The 16,145-nt window shown below is 42.3% G+C and overlaps 1 protein-coding gene across 1 annotated transcript; it reads left to right on the top strand.

Annotated features, from left to right (window-relative positions):
* The first annotated feature begins 1,431 nt into the window (after positions 1-1,431).
* HAL (histidine ammonia-lyase) lies at positions 1,432-15,105 on the top strand. Its single transcript, XM_032688831.1, has 20 exons — positions 1,432-1,809; positions 2,231-2,291; positions 2,461-2,488; positions 2,785-2,859; positions 2,958-3,030; positions 3,113-3,179; positions 3,364-3,401; positions 3,482-3,607; positions 4,985-5,124; positions 6,627-6,674; positions 7,256-7,403; positions 7,488-7,583; positions 7,699-7,757; positions 8,533-8,613; positions 9,446-9,511; positions 9,610-9,775; positions 11,786-11,920; positions 12,917-13,025; positions 13,126-13,195; positions 14,233-15,105. Exons 1-20 carry the CDS (start codon positions 1,563-1,565, stop codon positions 14,389-14,391), a joined length of 1,992 nt encoding a protein of 663 aa, XP_032544722.1. The 5' UTR covers positions 1,432-1,562; the 3' UTR covers positions 14,392-15,105.
* Positions 15,106-16,145: the final 1,040 nt, after the last annotated feature.

Raw genomic sequence — 16,145 nt, 5'->3', positions numbered from 1 at the left:
TCAGCTTAAAATCTTTCTATGAATGTTGTGACACTCAACTTTCATTAAACACAATAAAATACTGGCCTTGGGGAACAAAAATAACGTAATTTCCTTATGTGTGTAGAACTTACAGACTTTTTTCTGTTAAGGATGTAATGAACCATTCACTCTCTTGCTGCTCCCCTGAGTGAGTGGTAACTTCTGCTGGAGAACCTCACCGAAACAAATTTTTCTATATTTCAGCTTAGAAATTCGTGCAGTTCCTTTCATTTGCTCCCAAAATCTGATTAGGCTTCCGCTACAGCATCACCTTAGTGAATGAATGGAAATTCTTTTGGGCAAAGCTCTGGTCAGAGGCAGGGGTATCTGGGTGTCAGCAGGCTCAGGTTTGAGTTATCAGATTGCAATGAAAACTTCCTGTGTTTTATAAAAGCTTTATGTCACTAGTTTTGGGGTAACTTACATTTTGTTATAAAAGCCTATGTATCGTATACAGTGCTTTGGCAACTGGAGTTCATGCTGCCAGATAATCCTGGTTTCTTGCTGTCAGAGCCAGAAAAAAGAAAGTTGTGTCAGGCATGGCTTTCACTATTCTCATTACCCTGTGCTGCTGGGGCAGTCTCCCACACAGAGACTCCCACCCATGGGTCCCAAGCTAACATTCCCTACAATAATTAAGCCCCAAGTAGTCCCTTTGTCTGGGAACACTAGTATTGGTAGCATGGACTATGAGTGTGTTACTTTTTTTTGCCTTTAAAGACAAAGGTACTTTCAGCTTCTGTGCAGACATGGTTATTGCTAAACTTTATTTTGACACCATTGTAACAGGTACCTCCACATCTTTTCCTCTTTGCATCTGCCTGCAAAGTAAGCATGACATAGCAGCACTGGGCTTGATAGTGTGCAGCTATGACCTAGTATTTGTTGCTACCTGTTCTAGTAACTTCTTTCAGAACATAAGGGAAAGGGCAATGGAAATTAATTGATCTTTTCCTCAAGTTTTCATGCTTGATCATGGAACCAGGCAAAGCAGGTTTGCTTCCTCTACTGCCTGCTTTTATCCTGCTCTGGATAAAGATGTAAAAGCATAATCCAGTCTTCTTTCAATCCTAGCAGTCATGAGCAACCCATAATCATAGGTGACTCTCTTGCAGCCCTGTCCCTCATGGAGGTTCTTCTTAGTGTGATTTACTGCCAGGTGTTAACTTTAACTCTTGTTAAACCCTTATGTTTTTAGAACAGTTGCACTGCATCTTAGTCCAATTTATCTAATCTTGGTACATAGCTCCAGCTCCTGGATTTTCATTTCTATATTCCTGATGTGATCTTTGGGAAAAAAATGGGGGTTGTGTCCTGCCGTGAGAAGGTGTGTTCCCTGGGTTTGGTTTGATTGGATGAAGTCAGCCAAATACATCGATCTCGCTTATTTACAAAGGTGGGGATTTTGAGGGTGGATTTTTGCCTCTTTCGGATTGCAACACTGGACTCCAGATAGGCACTTCAGGCCATCGCGTGGTCAATGTGAGGCTGCTCCACACTGCAGCCCTTCTTGGTCAAGGAATAATTTTTGGAGAGAAAGCATGCCGAGATACACAGTGCATGTCCGAGGAGAATGGCTGGCAGTGCCGTGCCTAAGATCCACAAACACCATTCAGTGGCTGGGAAAGGAAGCTGTGAGGCGATACATGAAAAACAAACCTGACAATGGGGGATTTGCCTCAGTGGAAGAAGTGAAGTTTTACATTCGAAGGTGCAAGGGACTTGGCTTGTTGGATCTTGATGATACAGTGGGAGATGCTCTAGAGGACAATGAATTTGTTGAAGTTGGTAAGCAAAACCTTAAGCAATGTATTGCAGGGTGACTATGTTGGCATCTGAGTCAGCAAACGGTGGCTTTATCTAGATTCATCTAAAATTGTGCCTGAGATAGTCTACAGTTTTTATGGAAAAATGCCCAATCATTTAAGAATATTTAGTTTTTGGAAACAGACTTATATAAGGTTTAGAAGGTACAGGATTCTATATACATCATCTGTATATGCTGTTATATATAGTATACGCTGTTCTGCTTTTGCCTTTGGAATACCTTAAGTAATACATACTTGTTATTTTCCCAGAAGCATATAAATATGTTTGGGGCTGATAACTGCAAGTTAGAATTCTTACTACTGTATATTGTAATGAATAACAACTTATATAAAGAATGCAATTTAATCCTCTTTGTGTTTATTCTGCATATTTCTTCTAGTTATAGAAGGAGATATAATGTCTCCAGATTTCATACCATCTCAGCCAGAAGGAGTTCATTTGTATCCTTTTTTGAGTGCTTTATGAACTTTTTACAATTCCAGATTTATAATTCTCTAGATTCCTCATTTTTTTAGAGTTCTTTTGTTCTTAAAACATATTTCCAGCTGTAATCAAGTGGTTACTACCCATGAAATCTTGTCTACCCTTTTTCCTTTACAGAACTTTCAGATACAGCAAATACCGAGAACCAGAACAGGTAGGAATCACCAATGATTTTATAACTCAGTAACAAATCCTGCTACTTACCAGAACATGCTGAGAGTTAAGCCATTGCAGCATTCAGAAGAGCAGGGGCTGTTAGATTGGCTGGGTCTAGGAAACTAAATTGTAATATGTTTATTATGTTTTTGTTACCGAGTTCCTGTCTTATGAATGAGCATGCAGAAGCTTCCTGTCATTGCTGAGTTTTGGCTGTATTTTTTATTTATTCTGATTATTAAGCAATGTTATACTTATCTATATCCCAAAATAAAAAGTGATTTTTTGGTGTAGTATATTTCTTTAGATGGCAACAGCTTAACAACAGAGGACTTGGTCAATTTAGGAAAGGGGCTCTACAAGATAAAGGTAAAGATTCTGAACAAACACAGCTAAAAATTACATGTTTATTTTTCTACAACTAAATAATGATAAATAAACTGGTATTTAAACTACTTATGTTTTAGCTTACACCTGAAGCTGAAGCTAAAGTCAAACAATCACGAGAAGTGATTGAAAGCATCGTAAATGAACAGACAGGTAAATATCTTTACCTCTAACTATTAATTGTTTAGAAAACTTCATCGGGTTCCCTTCTTAACCAGCAGTACATTTCTTGCAGTTGTTTATGGAATCACCACAGGGTTTGGGAAGTTTGCCAGGACTGTCATCCCAAACAGTAAGCTGAAGTAAGTTGTTTGTGCAGCTTTCTCTGTCCTTTCTTCTCAGGAAAGGAAGAAGAGGGAGCAGTTCAACCCTATACTTTTATACTGTGGGGTTTAATGAGAGAGCTGCTTCAGCATTTCCTTCTATTTTGTGCAAAATAAAACCTGATGAGACTTTTGGGGAATTTAACATGTTTTTTTTCTGTAGGGAGCTTCAAGTGAACTTGGTTCGTTCTCATTCTGCAGGTAATGAGAGACTGGCTTGATGTTTCCCTTTTCTGCCTCTGTTGGTAGTGGGTTAGTAACTGAGAGGGTTACTGTTTCAGGTGTGGGGAAACCTTTGACCCCCGAGAGATCTCGCATGCTGTTGGCCTTGAGAATCAATGTCCTGGCCAAAGGATACAGTGGAATATCCCTAGAAACCCTCGAGCAAGTTATTGAAGCATTTAATGGTAAAACGATGTTTAAAGAAAATCCTGATTTCCCATTTTTTTTCTTTTAACTATTTTGTTAAATGGTGTAACTCAATGAATCAAGCTACAGATGTTGGTCTTTGTACTTGGTGGTTCTGAGAGATCAGGACCAGAGCTTGGCTGTACAGGCTCACAACTGGAGACCATCCTCTGTTGAAGGACGTAAAGCATGAGATGAATTGACAGGAAAGGCTGAAAGAAAGGCATGCAACAGACAGAAGTTTGGAAAATGAGCCTCTGAGAGGTCAGATAATAATTAGTTCAAGATTAAGCTTGACTTAGAACATAACTCTGGGCAAGCACTTTTGCAAAGCCTCAAATCTTTAACTTCTGTCCTGTCAGGTGCTAATGTGTGTGACACCATCTTTAGGGATACTGGGTTTTGGGGGAAAGTGGGCTATTACCATAGAGAAAACTGCATGTGTTAGTGTTTGTCAAGCAGAGCAGCTTAAGCAGCACCTGTTTTTGTGAGTAGACCCCCTGAGACTTACAGAGGTGTTTGTAAGCAAGGGCTACAAGGCAGCCACAAAGAAGCACATGGCTAGTCAGCAGCTCACGTAGCCACAACTGTCACAGCAGTTCCAGCTGGGTGACCTTCCCTCCCTTGCCTGGTGCTGTGGCAGGGAAACTAGAGGGGTGGCTGTGTTCTTCATTACCTGATGACTATTGATGGTCCCTCTGGTGAGGCATGACAGTATGGCAGTGATGAGCAAAGAGCACCTTCCCTATAGTCAGTGTTAGGTTCAACTCTCCTTCTCTCCTTTCCCTAAACTGTAGATTGGAAGATTGTTCTGAGACTATAGACCATATGTATGAGAGAAGAGCCATGTTCATTTATGTGAGCCCCTAAGAATACAGTCTTTGTGCTGCCCTCTGTTTTACCCTTCTCCTGCAACAGGTGAAGGAGCTGCAATTCTGTGTTTAGCTCTGCAAAAGAAGAGGAACAGACTGGTCCCTTCCCAGCTTTTTCTGCAGTTTCCCAGGCTCTGTTTTTTCATTTTCACACATTTCAGTTCCCTGAGGATTAGGATGGGGGGAAAGAGAGCTCAAAGATGGTTTCTAAGAGTAACCCAGTGTTTAGTGGAGTCAGAAATTAAGAGAGAGCTTTGTCCACAGCAGGTGGTCACCCTGTGATGGGGACCTGAGAGGAGTGATGTTGTAACTGCCTGGCTACATGGCTGTAGATGCAATCACCCTGGGCTGTGGTCCCCCAGACTGCAACAAGAGTAGTCCTGTTGGTGCTATTGTCCATGATTGCAGGATGTTACTGTGACCACACTTATGAACTGGCTTCTCTGTTTTCCAAAGCGTATCAAGGTGAAACTCTAATAGTTTGTTTTTTTTTTTTCTTTCTAGCATCCTGCCTTCCTTATATCCCAGAGAAAGGGACAGTTGGAGCCAGCGGAGACTTGGCCCCCCTCTCTCATCTTGCTCTGGGATTAATTGGAGAGGGAAAGATGTGGTCCCCAAAGAGTGGCTGGGCTGATGCTAAATACGTAAGATTCGTGCACCTGATTGTTTGGGTTTTTTCTGCTTGGTGACTCACTTTCCGAACTGCATGTAGCTTTGAGAGAAAGAGAGCTTTTGCTCAGATTAATAGCATGTAAAAGTCTTCAGAGTTTCTGTACCAGTTTGAATTGGGACTAGGCTGCCTTTAGCAACTCATCCTCTGCCTTGAGGAAGGTGGGTCCATGAGAATACAATAACTGACTCACATGTCACTGGAGCAGATATAATAAGCAGCATATTAATAAGTCCCAAGAAATATAATGCCATAGTATTGCAATACCACAGTGACGTCATTTATGAACTAGAGAGAGGGACAGGAAATTATACCAATTATGAAAGAACTATTACTGCATCTTCAGCTCCATGAACATTAGCGCTTTTCTAACAAATCCAAGGCCACTTCTCAAATTCAAAATGTCAGATGCTAAGAGTACCTGGAGATTTATTGGAGGCAGGAATTTAGCAGTAATATTTCTACTGATTTTATAATTGCTTTAAGCAAATACACAGGTTTTTTTGTATTTATCATTTTATCACTTATTTTATCATTTTTGATAAATTAACTAGGGTTACAAGGAATCTTTATATTATCCTCCTCCACAAGATGAAAGTGTTATAGTGGAATTAGTTTTTAATCAATTGTTCTTCTCTCACTAATACATCAATAGATTGATCTTGTGTTGAGTATCTCAAAGATGGGCCCCTCCAAAGTCATGGTAGTTTGTGTCACTACACCTGCCACTCCTATCCTGAATATTTGATTACCAGACTTATTCATGGAGTGATAGCTGTACATCACTATAGGCTGGAGAAGTATTGAGGACTACTGAGGCAGAGGAGTAGGTATGAAGCAGACCAGTGTGTCCTGGACCTTCAGGACCAGAAGTTACAGTTGTACACCCCTGAGATGCGTTACCTCTTCAGTTGGAAAGGTTGAGAGATTCTATTCAGAAACAAGATTATGCTGTTTCTGAATTTCCCACAAGAGTAATTGCCCTATAGAACAGTCATGTATAGAATAAACTGAGTAGGATGACTCCTGTCACTAGAGATTTTCTACAGAAAGGATTAGGGAATCATTTATAAAAGAATAATTTATGCCAAGCCAAAACTGCTATGAGGCAAGGTGTAGGCAAAACTGCCTTCCCAAGATGTTTCCAGTCTTCTTTCCTATTACCCTCTTCCGTCATCTAAAATACAGAAGATGTTAATGGGCTGTGACAGTATCTCACTTCAGTGCTCCTACTACCTTTTTTTACTAGGATTAGGAAATGAGGTGCTAGTTTGGAAGCCCAAAATGCTATCCTTTATTTAGCCCAGCAGAAAAAAATATGTTAAATGTTCATGATGTAAAGCTCTTTTCCCCCTATCACTTAAGGAATTTGTTGATATTTCTATTCATGGAAACATTTAAGATTTAAAACTTTTAGCGATCAAATTACTGAAAAGTATTTTTCATTAATTACCTTGTCATTAAACTCCTTCACAGGTCCTGGAAGCCCATGGACTGAAACCAATTACCTTGAAACCAAAAGAGGTAATAAAGTATAATGATGTCAGCTGATGGAAAATGAGCATAGTCAATCATTAGTTGCTTTATGCATACAATAACAGCATTAAATGAATTAGTAATTCAAACTTCAGAAGGATATTAATGAAGTGTTATTGGGAGTGGGATTCACCTCTCCTAGTGTCACCCTACTTGACTTGAAATGTCAGACCCAAGCTTGGTATTTAGATTGGCTCTGTGGTCAGTGGAGAGAGACAGGCCTCTTCAGAAAGCACTTTATATCACTCTGAAACGGCTGACTAAAAAGCCTATCTGACCTTTGGCCATAGCAGAGCCCAGATGACTGACTTGAACCATGTATCTGACTTGTTTGGAACTGCTGGAGTTCCAAAGGTGCTTACTGTGACTTAGTAGCATCATGAGCAATGACAGTTTACGTAGCAAAGATGCACCATCAAACTGTGCATTTATGATTTCAGGATGGTCTAGAAAGCTGAACAAAGGTCTTTCATTCAAATGAGAAAGAGAATTATCACAGAGATGGGGAATTGTCACAGTGTGTGAAATAACTGCAGTGAATTTGCTCAACATCTGCTATCTTTTTGAAGGGCCTGGCCCTCATCAATGGGACACAAATGATCACCTCACTGGGATGTGAGGCGGTTGAAAGAGCCGCGGCTATAGCGAGGCAGGCTGACATAGTCGCTGCCCTCACACTCGAAGTCTTGAAGGGCACAACAAGGGCCTTTGACACTGGTGGGTACTGGCACGTCCCTGTCTGTTTGCTTAACAGCTCTTGGCAAGAGAGGCAAAACCTAACAGTCTAACTTGTATTACTAGACATCCATGCAGTACGACCACATCGAGGGCAGGCTGAGGTGGCATTTCGATTCAGGTCCCTTCTAGATTCTGACCATCATCCATCAGAAATAGCAGGTGAACAACCTTAACCTTCACCATCTCAGATTACCGGAACAGGCTGGGTCCTTCAACAGGACAGAATGCTTTTGTTTAAGAAATATTTGTCTTTTGCTTCCCTTGTTCCTTCTAGAGAGCCATCGATTCTGTGACCGAGTTCAGGATGCATACACTATGCGCTGCTGCCCTCAGGTAAACACTGGCTTTTATCTCCTTTCCCAACAATAGACAGTGAAGTTTCCCTCAGAAATACTGTCAGTTATGTACTGTCTGACTCTGCTAGAGGAAGTGGTTTTATTTTGTTTCTTCTTCACTTCAAAGTTAGTGTTAATGGAGACATATAATTTGTTGATCCCATGCACACACGCATCAGGCAACGTCTAACTAAGCTGTGTTCAGATGTGGAGGAGGCCAGGTGTTGGAAGCAGAGGGAAGGTGCTGGTTTCCATGCTTGTAGGTTTTGTAGGAAGTTTCTTCTGCATTGGTGTTAAGACCATGAACTGGGTGTTTCCAAAAGCAGACAGAGTGTAGTGTCTCAAACATGTTGGAAGAACTCAGTCCTGTGAGTTTTAACAGGAGCAAAGCTATTAAATCAGTGGAATTAATGGAATTCAATTAATTAATGAGAGATTTTGTTTTCTGTGGGGTCCTTGTAAGGCTACTTCTCCCCTAATAACACATCTGCCTCTGAATAAATATCTTATTTTCCATTTAGGGCAAACAAACCCAAACAAGTAAAGAATGTCATATTCAGATTACTCTTTCGGCAAAACTGCCATAATAATAGTAAATATAGTCTTTCAAGTGTCCAGGATGGGCAGTGTCCCACAGTGATGCAAATCCAAGACTATCTTCATGTGTGGATGTGGAGTGGGATGATGGGAAAGAGGGTCCCTGCAGCTCAGTTAGCATCCAGAAGATAAACTAATTGTAGATATAAGCTCAGGTGTAATGTCTTTTGTTCTAGGTCCATGGAGTTGTAAATGATACAATTGCTTTTGTGAAGGACATAATGACAACTGAAATCAACAGCGCCACGGACAATCCTGTATCTTTTTGATAACTTTATTACTATGCAAAATTCTTCTTGGCCTTTTTTATCCTTTTCTTCTGCATAAATTCTTGCACAGGAGGCAAAAAAGTCATAGCTGGCTTTGGGCAATAACTGCCACTGGCTGCAAGAGCAGCCTGTCTCCCTTTCCCCATGACTGCATTGGGAAGGGAGTGTGTGTTGGGGCAAGGAAACCATGTGTGCATATGCTTTGGTGCATGTTAAATGTTTCCCAGATGAGAGTCCATATACTTTGATTGAATATGTCAGATAGATGGGACTTGGCAACCAAATGGATGATGACTTGGTGTATGAAGCATCTGTTGGTGCAACATGAGCTACAGAGCAAGATTTGCACTTGGTCAGGGAAGACAGACAGATGTGTGATTGGTAAGCACCATGGTGGCTCAGCCTGGTAAACTCTGTGCACAGTTTTTGCACTGGCACTGAGGAAGGCTGGATTTCTTGTCAGTAGTATAATGATGCTGTGCATAATATCATCTATGAAGAATCTGTCAAGGAGCTGAAAAACTACTCTAGCATCCAAACAGATGTGTTTCTTTGCACCCCTCCCTACCCTCAATCAAAGACTTCATTTTATGTAGCTTATTTGAAAAAAAAAAATGTCAAAATTGAAACTAGAAGTTTGGAGAACTGAGATTGGGTCTTCATTTCCTGAAAAGTGAAATTGCGGAAGTAAGATAATGTGCTTGCAAATAAAAGCCTATTGGCACAAACATTTCTTCAGTTAAGATATTCCAGTTACTGGCAGATATCTTTCATGTAAACTGTATTTCACTCATGCGTGTGCCTTAACTTCTCCTTAAAGATGGTGTTTGCTGAAAGAGCAGAGACCATTTCTGGAGGAAATTTTCATGGTGAATATCCTGCAAAGGTAATTAAGCATTTGGAGAAGGGAAAAAAATATTTAATTTCTGTTTTGGTTTGTATGTTTGTTTCTGTCATCCAGTCTAATGAGGTTTTCTTTTGTAGGCTCTGGACTATTTGGCAATTGGTGTGCATGAACTCGCTGCAATTAGTGAAAGAAGAATTGAGAGGCTCTGCAACCCCTCACTCAGTGAACTGCCTGCATTTTTAGTCACTGAAGGAGGTCTGAACTCAGGCTTCATGATTGCACACTGCACAGCAGCTGCCCTGGGTGAGTGCTTGAGCAGTATCATTGAAAGAGCAAGACAGACCAATTTCTATCAGGACAGATGTAATCTAATAGTAGATACAAAGGTATCTTGCTCCTGTTTTCAGTCTCTTCTCCATATTTTGTGCTGTTTGGGTGCAAAGTCTGAGCACTGAGTGCAGCTGGAATTATTTCAGCTCAGGTTTCTTCCTTGTTCTGCACTGACTCTTGGGCAGGTTAAGTGCTCTGAGCAGCCCCAAAAGTGGAAGGTCCTCAGTACTCAGTGTCTCCATTTGATGGCCAGGTCAGTACATCAGTATCAGACCCCATAGTCCTCAGAAGACTGGAGTTCCCAGGGCTAGTTATCGGAGGAGCACACTGAAATTAAGCACTAGTTCATTTTTTCCTCTGGCACTCATGACTAAGGCAACGAAAAGCCTGCTGGCTGCTGAGATATTACAGTTCAGGAAAGCATGAGCCAATATAAAGGTAAACATGCTCTGAGAAGACAGTAAATTTTAAAAGATGCAAACAGACAAAGGAACAGAGGATGTCAGATAAATGAGTAGATAAATATCCTGCTGAAAAAAAGTGAATTAACTAAATTGATGTACTAAATAGCCTGGAGGCTATTTTGGGAAGTGAATCTGGTCCCCTTGTTTGAGGGCTGGAAACTTACCTTTTGTTTGGGTAGAGTTTAGGGTGGCTCCAGGCCTCAGCTGTTGCTTGGCTTCAGGTTTCACAGCACACTTCTGCAACCTGGAGTGACCGATTCTGGAGTGTTTGTGGTCTCTGCTGACACCAGGAGTCCAGGGGTCAAAACCTTCTTTTCCAGGTCAAAACAGACAGGATTTTATCTAAACTGAAGTTTGAGTTCCTTTTCTTTTTTTTTTAACAAGGTACTACTAATATTTTTTAAATCACTCTGCCAGTTTCTAGGGTGTTTGTGTACCAGTTAATCTTGTTCACTGGCAGGATTAATAGATAAAGCTGCAAAAAATTTGCAGATGTTTTGCAATGCCACTGAATGTGTCTCTGCCCCCTCTCCAAGAGCTCTATGCTGCTGGACTGAGCTGTTTGCAGTGGCCACATGCAGCCTCTCTACGACCTGCCATCACCTGCTTGAATGTGCCAGCTGGGCTCTGGTCCCGGACTGTGTCACTCCAGCCTATTTGTGATTGTGTCACCACCTCTCTGTTGCTCTTATTGCTTTTCTGTAGCCACTAATTTGGCAAGGGCATTACACAGCATCCCACTGGGATTCAAAAGGAAAAGGCCTGAGTGCGGCCAGAGCTCTGTGAATGCAGACTTCACTTTTTCTCTTCTAAAGAGCAACTCTCAACCTCAAATTGTCATTGAACAGTGCCCAAAGCCCCTCCTGCAGCCAAATTCCCCTTGCTTTGGGGTGCAGCTTGAGAGACTTACTCCAGGGCTCACACCGGTTTTCAAAGCAGGAATGCTGTCACTCTCAGGGACGTGAGCAGTCTTGTGAAATGAGGATGGGAGAGGATTCATATCAAACTCCTGCATCTTTCGAGAGGAAGTTCTTTGAGTGCCTCAGCTCCAATGAGGAGACCAGATGCTGATCTCTAGGTGTCTTCTTTAAAGCAGGGGAATGGTGATATCTGTGACCCTAAAAAAAAAGAGGGAACCAGTGATCTTACAGGCCTTGGAGAAACAGGCAAGAACAGGCTTGTGTTTTGGTTATGCTGTCTGCTCTTTTTCTTTAATGCCATCAGGCCTTTGAGCCAGAGCAACTCAAGCCTGAAGATGGGGGAGGGAAGAGTGAGCAGTGTTTCTATATTTGGCTAATATTTGCATCTGAAGATTGATATTGTTTGCAATATAGAGGCAAAGGTTATCAGGGTGGTTATTATGAATAATTCAGTCCAGGTAAAATATGGATGCATCCTTGAAAGAGGAGCAACAGTTGGACCCTAAGTGGCAGACAGGCTTTGTGCTCCAGGTTGGCCATTACTTCTTCTGTCTCCTGCCCATTCTCTCCTACACTCATTGTGCTGGATTTTTTTGCAGTTTCTGAGAACAAAGCCTTGTGCCATCCCTCTTCTGTGGATTCCCTCTCAACTAGTGCTGCTACGGAGGATCACGTGTCCATGGGAGGATGGGCTGCAAGAAAAGCTTTGAGAGTTATTGAACACGTGGAACAAGGTAAAATTAAAATGCTGATTTCCAGATAGACCTCTGGGATGTAACCAGATGAAGATATTAGTGCCATTCATTCTAGATATATTATAAGAAAAAGGGCACTAATGCATCTAAAAGAACTGTCTAAAAATACTGTGTTAAGTACATATTAAGTACAAGCATTTAGATCTTCTGAATGGAAATGAGGTAAAAGCTCTCTTGGTTTTGATTTATTTATTTATTTGCCAGATGATGTGCAAAGATAAGATGTCAGCTGTTAGTAGGAGAACAGAGTAATACGCAGTACACAAATGCTGAACTCGCCCAGTTTATACATTTGAGAGCTCTGAAGACTTACTTCTACAGAAATACACTTTTTGAGTGCAAAGAAATGAGTTTAGGAAGCTGTGTGTTTCAACAGCATGCTAGGAAACTGAGTGTCCTAGATCCAGTTGGTTCACTCAGTTCCTGGGTGAATTGACTCATGAAAATGAGGAGTTATTACTGATAATGATGAGGTGTGAGGTACACAGATACAGTGCCAACTTCTCCAGACAGAATACTCTCTTCCAAAGTGCTATATTTTTACTGATGTTTTCACGTGGGCTCTTGCAAGCTTTATAGAGAGAAATTCCTTTTACAGCTCAGGCCTCTCTCTTCTCAGTGCTAAAAAGGTTTTCTGATTTATGATGGACATTAATTTGAGTATTCAAGACACCCTGGAAGAGATTCCCAGAGTTTTAAGACTCTGGTGACCAGAAGTTCCTGGTACACTTGAAAGGTCTGTGCAGCAGAGACCCAAAATCTGCTTGCTGAGGTGCTGGATACTGCTCCCAGCACCATCCATGAAACACTCCTGTCACTGGGGTGGCTCTCTGGGGTGTGTGGATCCACTGGTTTTTCACATTGCCTGAAACCATATCATATCAGCCAGAACAAAGGCCAGTGGTACCTTTATACAGGAAACCTCCCCTTGAGCTGTACCTGTCAAACATCCCTTTTGCTGTTCTGATTCCCTAGTTCTGGCTATTGAGCTTCTTGCCGCCTGCCAGGGCATCGAATTCCTACGCCCTCTGAGGACAACAACCCCATTGGAGAAGGTCTATGACCTTGTGCGCTCTGTGGTGAGGTAAGATCAGATAAATGCCTCCCCCAGAGATTGCCTGGGGAGCAGCTGCTGCTGGTAGTGGTTAATGTTTGGCCAATGTTTGCAATGTGTCTCGTTACAGGCCTTGGATGAAGGATCGCTTCATGGCCCCAGACATCGAAGCAGCTCACAGGCTGCTTGTGGAGCAGAAGGTGAGTGCTGGCTTTTGGCATGCACAGTAGTTTGTCCCAAAGAGCAGGCTGCAGCTCTACTCTGGAAACACCCCTCCATACGTGCCCTGCATGGCCTCACTAAAAACACTCCTCTGCCTGGGGCAATCCCACCAGATGTTCTGAGATTTGTTTTTTCTTAATTTCTTAGAAATCAGTTCCTAAACCTGCCCTGTGTAATAAGTAGCTTACACTTCCAAATCTGTCAGGGTCCAGACACAGGTCCAACTTTGAATTGTTTGAGCGCAGGGTCCTATAACCCCACAGATGTCCAGAGGTATCAACAGTCTCTCCAGATAGTGATCCTTATTCCTGGGGCAGTGATTGTTCCCTAGCCTGAAGGCCTTTGTGCATGGTCTCAAAGCGATAAGGGGACATGGCGCAGGGAATAGCAGTGGTGATATGTGTTAACCTGGGCTAAGTGTACACCTTTAGGATCTATCTATTTTATTGGTTTGTAAAATAAAAATAACAAAAGAATTGAGGAGAGTAAGCAAATGGGAGAAGAAAATCTTCCCCCTTTTTTTCTTGCATTACAGGAGGAGAGACAAAGGGAACTGTAGAGCATTTTCCTTTTCTGCCTTGAACCCCAACAACTATCCTTCCCCTTTTTCTTTGTCCATACCACCTTCTGTTTTGCTTCCCCAACCCCTTCATGATCAAGTGGTTTTGTTGTAAGTTACAGTAATTCTCTCCCAACTATTGCACACAGAGCATTAACCAGCTAACAAGACAAGGCAAAGTGGTTTTGCCTTGAATCCTTTCACCTTGTCCCCTTGGAGCTGTATCCTTTCCCATCCCCTGTCAACTCCATCCACATGCTCTTCCCCAAACCTTGCTCTCTCTGCCTCTCTGATTCTGCTGATCACATACAGTATATCTGCATAGGTCTGCCTCCTACCAATATCTACCTCAACCTCAATAATTTTTCTGCAGGGCTTCTTGAACTTGCGAGTTGTTGTCTTAGCTGACCTTTTGCTTTGCCTCTGACTCTGCTGTTTCACTTTCTTGTTTCACAGGTGTGGGAAGTGGCTAAACCTTACATTGAAAAGTACAGGAGGGAACATATCCCTGAATCAAGACCCATTTCACCTACAGCTTTCTCCCTGGGATCGCTGAGAATGAATGCTGATGTTAGTCATGACCATGAACATCAGGATGAACTTCAAGAGCTGTAATCCTCTGGTAGAGAGCAGATCCTTTCCAGACCTTGTCTGAGGGTGGCTGTTCTACTCAAACTCAATGTGGTTTCTCCAGGTGACTCAGGGGACTTGACTGTCTAGCTCAGGAGTACAAACAGATATTAAAGAAATGGCTCACTGCTTTCCTGACATGTGAAAGACAACTTTGTCCTGATAGTGTGGTTTTGACTGAATTTCCTGAACTTCTGAACAGAAATCCTTCAGACTCCTGCTGAAGCCAGTGGATGTTTTATGCATGGCCTCCTGTATTTGTTTTGTCAGCTCTTTGCCTGTTTTCTCTTCATTTGTGCCAATGATATCAGCCTATTTAGTATTCTCACTTTTTTTTTTCCACTTTGTGTAACTGCTGTGGTCCCCTTCATTTTGCCACAAGAAAAATTATCTTTACATTTAATTCTTCTTTCTTTTGCAGATCATATGTGAAGTACAGGTTCTTGTATAACAGGAGCATTTTTTAAGCAGGTACTTCACAAGTCAGAAAAGCTGAGTGCATAAGAATGTGCTATGGAGATTATTTCTCCAGAACAAATATTCTGGAGAAGTTCTGGCAGAAGTTCCTACGTCCATGTTACCTGTGTCTCACTCCCAGCCACTGTGAATGTCGTCACTGAAGTGAGCCACGCTAATGCAGCTTTCCAAGAGCTATGTACTCACATCTGCAATCAATAAACTGAGGCCTCACATAAGACTGTAGCAATCTATTTTCCTGTCATGTGTGATGATGAAAATGTAAAGCAAAAGCTTAATTTGTAAATAGGGAGGACAGGTGAAACAGGGGCCAGAAAAGGGGGAGGAGGAGGTGTAGGAATGGTGGATGTGAACCAGTGCTGAGGCAATAGCACCAAGAACTACACTCTCATGGCTCACCAGGTATCTACCTGGCTGCCAAGGGCTTATGACATGTTCTCTGTGTTACAACACTGACCTCTGGCACAGGCTTTATTTTGCAAGGGAGGAGTCAAGACATAGATTTCACATCATGGTGTAATGATGACATGGCACTACTGAGCTGGCTGTGGGGCATTCAGCATGAGCTGGAAATCTTCCCAGGCTGTTGGCTATGCTGCAAGGGATGGCCAAAGCACTAGTGTGGGGCTACCTTTGAGCTTTTGAGACCTGCCATGTTAAATGTACCCTGAGGAGGGGGCTCATGCCTGTTGGCAAGCTACCAGGGAGACACCTAACCTGGCCAGAAGACCTGAGAACTAGGGCACCCATGGCACATGAGCTCTCAGTTCAGGTCCTTCCATCTGCAGCTGATGTGCAGCATCTCCATCCTGTCTCTCTCTCATGTGCCAAGAAAGTCCCTACCCTTTCAGCTTGAGGCTCTCTGTAGCAGGCATATCTCAATCTCCTCCTGAAGCTGTTCCATTTTGTATAGAATAAGGTATTAATTAAAAATGAGTGAAAATGAACAGCCAAGCTTATTATATCTTGTAGGATCAACCACTTGCCCTCAGCTTTGTGTTAAGGCTGACAGTTCCTTCAGCAGCAAAGCTGGCAGAAGTTCCTACGTCCATGTTACCTGTGTCTCACTCCCAGCCACTGTGGATGCTAAAAGCAAAAAACTTCCTGCACTCCAAAGGGATGTGCCTTCCCTGGCAGCTGCACAGCCACGGTGGTACTAGTGCTGTAAACTGCAGAACCACATAGCTGGCTGTCAGGAACACTCAGGCCAGTTGTGCCACTGAGGGATAACCCCACACTCTAACTGCAAACTACCACTAATT

Source organism: Chiroxiphia lanceolata, chromosome 5, assembly GCF_009829145.1.
Source record: "Chiroxiphia lanceolata isolate bChiLan1 chromosome 5, bChiLan1.pri, whole genome shotgun sequence".
NCBI lineage: Eukaryota > Metazoa > Chordata > Aves > Passeriformes > Pipridae > Chiroxiphia > Chiroxiphia lanceolata.
This window is presented reverse-complemented; position numbering and strand designations above follow the sequence as displayed.

Coding starts and splice junctions, on each gene's coding strand:
- HAL (XM_032688831.1), top strand. CDS start 1,563: ATGCCGAGATACACAGTGCATGTCCGAGGAGAATGGCTGGCAGTGCCG. Junction 6,675..7,255: donor TTACCTTGAAACCAAAAGAG/GTAATAAAGTAT, acceptor ATCTTTTTGAAG/GGCCTGGCCCTCATCAATGG. Junction 7,758..8,532: donor CTATGCGCTGCTGCCCTCAG/GTAAACACTGGC, acceptor CTTTTGTTCTAG/GTCCATGGAGTTGTAAATGA.